Genomic DNA, 6,316 nt, shown 5'->3' with positions numbered 1-6,316 from the left:
ATTAAAGCATGTCAACATATTCTGTTACACCAAATACACCAAATAATGATCTTTAAAAAAGCATCATATGACCCCTGTAAAACAGAAAATGGTTTGTTTAAATTGTAATGATTTTTCACAATATTGCTATTTTGAACTGTATTTTTGGTCAAATAACTGCAATATGCAAATATTTGCATTTAAAGGGGTCATATGATGCTGCTAAAAAGAACATTATCCAAACAAAGTAGTTTCGCTTTCACAACGAAACACACAGCGCCATCACGACATGGCGGCGGCGGCAACAACAATACTACAGCGAGAATAAAAGTTACGCCTTCTTTGCGTGAACATTTGGGCGGCGTTATGCAAATCTTCCCACATCGTGACGTAGACATGTGGGGGCGTGTTAGAACGAGCCGTTTTAGGTAGGTGTGGTTGACTCTTAACTTTTATAAAGAATATCTCTTTGGATTTGAGACTTTAGTCTTTGCAACTTTACAGATCTTCTTTATGCACCGAGAGCTTGTAACCCTTCAAAGAGAAATGAAAAATTGAAATCGCATCATATGACCCCTTTAAAATATGCAAAAAACTGAGTGAAAACCATAGGCATAATTCCACACGTTTCAAACATTAGTATATGATATATTGTTGTCACGACACATGCTGCAAGTTAACCCTGACCTCTGAACAACAATTTATCTTGTGAATCTACGAGTAAAGAAAGAGATGTTAAATCTGGTATTACTACTGATTCATCATCACACTTAAAATGAAAGTCAAACCGTTCGATCGCATTGCATCTTACATTTTGGCAAATGTAGTATGCCATCTGTGCACAGTATGCACACTGCAGCAGTACGATAACAAAGCACTGCTAAAATACTAGTGCAATTCTGTATCCCGTAATGCAGTGCTCTCAACATCCCATTTCCAGTGTGATAAACAAACAGAAATTTTTTGTTTTGATTTTGGAATTAAACCACACCATGCTGGTTTTGTCTGGCCAGAGGAGAACTGGCCCCCTGACTGAGCCTGGTTTCTCCCAAGGATTTTTCTCCATTTCTGTCACCGATGGAGTTTTGGTTCCTTGCCACTGTTACCTTTGGCTTACTTGGTTAGGGATGCTTGACTGGTTGCACAGACACTATTGGAAGAGTGTGGAACTGGATGATGACATCACTGAATCATCAATGAACTGACTTTAACTGGAAAAATGACTTTGTTATTGTCCTCTTCTTGCATTATTGACAAACTATTTTCCTGTTTGACACTGTAAAGCTGCTTTGACACAATCAGTATTGTAAAAAGCGCTATACAAATAAAGGTAAAATGAATACATTTATTTGATTGGACTGACAAGAGAAAGCTAACTGCAAAACAACAATCTGAAATGATGATAACATGCATCTAATTGAGGTCATGTGACCTAAATAACACACAAGCATACTAGTGCTTGAAATGTTTATCGCTGTGTAATGTGTAGTTTCATATAATGTTTTTTTTTAAAGTAGGCAGTAGTCAGTTTTTTGGGGAATACCACAAAAACTTTTTGTTTTTGAGTACAACATTTGAATCCACCCTAAAAACTGTTGAATCACATGACACACAGACACGCCTGTTGGAATAGCAGTACATTTTTCTCAGAGCTGTGAGAGTTTCAGTAAAGTGTACAGTACCGGTAATTGTCTGCAAGTGCGCGTGTGTATGTGAGGATTAGACCACAGGTAGAACATCCAAACAAAACAGACCTGTGATGCCATGCAAATGAGTTCCTAACATGTATATTAAAATAACTAATGTTACGTAACTGAATGCAAATGAATCATCTGCAGCTTGCAAAGAACATGTGAGTCAGTGTTTATAATGCTGATCCTGGATCAAACTGATATAATTACAATGAAGAGTGGATAAAGTCTATGGCACCGCTGCATGGTGGTTCTGCTCTGTTTGTTTTTGCACATTTCCATGATGACGGAGTGAGTCAGAATGCTGCACTCTGATTTGTCCGTTGACCTGCTAAACAGAGCTCTGCAGCCACGTGAGAATGTCTTGCTCTCAGTCTCACTCTCACACGTGAAATCCACTCGTTTCCTCATTTTTAACATTGTGTTAGTGTGTCGCTGTACATTTCTTTTCCTTTTTTCCAACATTTGTAAGTCGCTTTGGATAAAAGCGTCTGCTAAATGACTAAATGTAAATGTAAACATCCCTCTGTCTCTAGCTGTCCTGCTTCGAAGGAGCTCTGTTTATGTTAAACAGCATAATTTTCAAGTTGCTGTTTACTTTATGCCTTGTGCATTCATGTGAAGTTCTGCTCTTTGTGAATGTTTGTGCATTTCTGTTAATTGAGTAAAATGACCTCCCTTGGTAAATACATCTGCTGGGTGTGTATAGTCAAGATATAATGCCTTGTGTTTTAATGTTTTACACATTATGAATGTGTGTTTGTGTGTATCTGTGTGCAAGGGTGGAGCCCATGACTAGGTGTTCAGGAATGAGACTCAAGTGCAATTTTGGTGTACAGTGTACATTACTAGGGTCAAACCCTGATCAATGCAGACCACCGATGTCGGTAACAATTCCACTTTTGTTTTGTTGTGTTAGAGACCTCTTTAGAACAAGAATCATTTTCCCTTTAAAGCGGGATGCCATTGAAGTTTTTTTTTATAGGATACAAGTAGCAGTACTGGTTTGTTTGGTTTCGTAAGACATGTTCAAAAGGAAAAAATAAACAGTTTTAAAAGACTTATAGTATGTCCTTTTTATAATAAATGGCCCTGGATTTAAATCCAAACTTAATGCCCTTTCACACTAAGAGCGATATCTATAAAGGTAACTATAGTGCACTGCAGTTATGTTGTCTGCCTCTAAAGGGTTAGTTCACTTCCAGAATAAAAATGTCCAGATAATTTACTTAACCCTATGTCATCCAAGATGTTCATGTCTTTCTTTCTTCAGTCGCAAAGAAATTAAGGTTTTTGAGGAAAACATTCCAGGATTTTTCTCCATATAATGGACTTCAATGGTGGCCAACGTGCTGAAGGTCCAAATTGCAGTGTCAATGCAGCTCCAAAGGGCTCTACACGATCCCAGCTAAGGATCAAGGGTGTTATCTAGCAAAACGATCTGTCATTTTCTTAAAAAAATAAAAATGTATAGTTGGATTGAACCAACTGAAAAATAGTGATCAGGTAATTGACCCTTCACAAAGACCCGCTGCCCTTAGTTACTGTTGCTATGTTCGACAAGCAATGGCATTCTCACACCACACATCATGTTCTCACGCAGTAAAAAATACATCGCAGAGCAAAGAGTAAACTGACAACACGCCGACAGACAAGACAGAGCAGGTTACTTTTGGTATGAAACAAAGTCTCAGCTTTCTAATTTTGTAATTTTTTAAGAAATTCAAACAACAAATACTGTTTTAATATGCTGGTTGAAAGTCTCTTCACATCCCCATAGCAATAATTAAGTTAAGTGGTCTACATGTATTCATCTGTATTTATATATTCTATGGAAGGCATAGGACCAAGAAATGTTCATCCAATCAAAACGCTCGGTCCGAGCGTTTTAATTGGCTTTCCTACCTGTCAACATAAGTATTTGCATATATCTGCGCACCCTGTTCGCGCAGACAGGATATGTCATCAGCATGTTCACGCACGCTGTGCAGATCATCGAAGGTCATCACTTTCATCGACTTGGCGGGCCACGAGAAGTACCTGAAGACCACCATATTTGGCATGACTGGTCACCTGCCGGATTTCTGCATGCTAATGGTGAGAGGGAGTAGGTGTGCCACAGGTGTATGCACTCGGCAGTTTCAAGTTTTATGAATTCTGTCTTTTTCTGTATCGCAAAGGTGGGAAGTAATGCAGGAATCATTGGCATGACTAAAGAGCACCTCGGTCTCGCTCTGGCCCTCAACGTTCCTGTTTTTGTAGTTGTAACAAAGATAGACATGTGTCCCGCTAACATCTTACAAGGTAATGTGACTAATTTTACTACAGAAGTTTAAAAAAAACTATAAAAAATAATTTTTTATATATAGAATAGAAATTTTGTAAGATACCAGGTGCCCACAAATTTTTGCAGATGTTGTGTTTTTTTATTTTAATGCTTTTGTTTTTACACATTTTATACTATAACCAATATGATAGTATAAATCAGCGGTTCCCAATCCCAGTCCTCGCTCTGCATATTTTGCATGTCTCGCTTAGTTAACACACCTGATTCAGATAACCAGCTTGTTAGAAAAGAGCAATGTGCATGAACTGTGTTCCGATCGATATGATCCCTATACAGTGTTCATTGCTCCCTACTCCCTGAGCAGGAGAAATCCTTTGAAGTTTACTTAACTTCTCATTCACGGATTTGCGCTGCGCAGCGTCTGGATGCGAGGGTGCGAGGACTGGAATTGGGAACCGCTGATGTAGCCTATTGTAATGTTGTCTCGGGTATTCTTGTCTGTGAGCGTGTATGGCAAGCCGTTTTAGCATTTAAAAGTTTGTTTTGACTATCCACAATTTAATAAAAGTTTAACTGGCATTGATGACATTTATTAGTGGGTTACATTACGTTGTGTATGGATTCAGGTTTACTTGTGTCGTTATGGCAGCTTGTTTCCACCATGGAATAAAAAATAAAAGTAATTTGCAGCTTTTTGTCTTACAATTCTGACTTTTTTTCTTCTCAGAATTGCGAGATATAACAAAATAACATTGTAAATATCTTCAATGCATATAATGACTAGTCATAATCACATTGTAGATATCTTAATTCCAATTACGACGAGTCAAAATTGCAGAATAGATATCTGGAATTGGAATTTTGACTAGTCAAAACTAAATTATGACTAGTACAGCAAGAAGTATTTAATGCTAAAACGGCTTGCCATAAGCGTATTGCGTTCAGGGGGCGTGCCTTTGGACAGCGATTGCAGGGAGGGTGGGACATTCGCTTTCAGTGCTATCAGGCTAAACCTCTTTACTAGTTATAGCAAGAAATAAACATGAACGAACATTAGAAGGTATCTTGTTTCAACCACAGATTATGTCAGTACACACCATTTTTCAAGTTCAAGTCCACCAATGTTAATCTACTCTCCTGTCTGGTTTGTTTGTTTGGACAAAATGGTATTGGATTCTGCGTTATGATTGGTCAGATAGGCTGTCAATCAAACTCCCGGCAAAAGGTCAATTTCTCAGAACTGCTTTCTGCATTACTGAGGTCTAAGGTTGAATTTCCAGCATTGCCAGACTTGAAGAAAGGTTGATTGTTTAATAGTAGATTGATTAGCCTATCCTTTTTTACTTTTCTGTAACTTCTGCTTTTCCCATAGAGATGCAGCATTTGAGCGTTTCATGATACTGAATGAAATAATTATTTGCCTTTTGTATGGCATATATAAAAATGTACGAAGACGTCTACAGATGACCGTTGATATGTTTTGAAGGGTGTGAATACTAGTGAGCAATTCCATTTAGGGTTTGGTCAAGTGTCTAGGTAATTTACAAACTTGACAAAAACAAGCTTTAGAAAACAATGACTCGTGTGAATTATTTCTGTTTTGTGGCAGGCTGCGCAATGTCATCTGGCCGTGAGTCTGTAGGGGATCTGATTCCCCCAGATATGCTGCAGGTGTTCCATGAGGAGTGGCAGGGTGGCAGGGGCAAACGGGGCAGGAGAAGGGCAGGATCCTTCAGCCGTGCTTTCAAGTGGTTGAAGAGCCAGCGCAGGAAAACCCGCCGACGCGCTACAGAGATTCATGGAGACCTGCTCGCCACTGGATCACCTGTAGAACTACCAAAATCTACACTTATAACAGGTAATACTTTTGCTAACATGTACTCCTAACAACAGTGTTTCCTTAGATGTCCATCATTCTTCAATGATGAAAGGGTTTTTGTTTACTAGTGGTCCTGTTTCTTTTTTCTTTCTTGCTTGAAAGACTTGTTTTTATATTAGCCACTAGTTATTAGAGCTGTCAAAATTGCTGAAAAACTAAATTCGAATTTTGTACTTTAATATTATCAAAATTCGAATTTAAAATGCATAATTTCAGTTAGGGTGAAGAAAAGCTTTTGGCTTCTCTCCTGAGGCCACAAGAGGGCGCATCATTCAAAGCATAAGATAACATGACTATATGCGAAAAAAAGTGCATAATGTTTAAAATAATGTTTATAAACCAATTATAATTAAGTTGCTTAAACAACTATAAACAAAACAGCATCATATATGTATGCATAGTTTAATACAAAGGGCGGAAAGCCAATCACACAGAGTACATTTTTCATTTAAAAACATGAGATGCAGTGGGATGGGGAAA

General features: G+C 38.1%; 1 protein-coding gene across 1 annotated transcript in view; it reads left to right on the top strand.

Moving 5' to 3' along the window:
• LOC107680818 (uncharacterized protein KIAA1522-like) overlaps window positions 1–6,316 on the top strand; it is a 38,616-nt gene that overhangs the window by 13,548 nt on the left and 18,752 nt on the right. The window contains exon 2 of the mRNA XM_016476899.1: window positions 5,567–5,815. Within this exon, the coding sequence (XP_016332385.1) occupies window positions 5,575–5,815 (241 nt within the window). The 5' untranslated portion in view covers window positions 5,567–5,574. The remainder of the gene's footprint in view (window positions 1–5,566; window positions 5,816–6,316) is intronic.

Source organism: Sinocyclocheilus anshuiensis, unplaced genomic scaffold (genome assembly GCF_001515605.1).
Source record: "Sinocyclocheilus anshuiensis isolate Anshui unplaced genomic scaffold, SAMN03320099.WGS_v1.1 scaffold413, whole genome shotgun sequence".
NCBI lineage: Eukaryota > Metazoa > Chordata > Actinopteri > Cypriniformes > Cyprinidae > Sinocyclocheilus > Sinocyclocheilus anshuiensis.
Note: the sequence above shows the minus strand (reverse complement) of the source record. Positions and strands in the feature narration are given on the sequence as shown.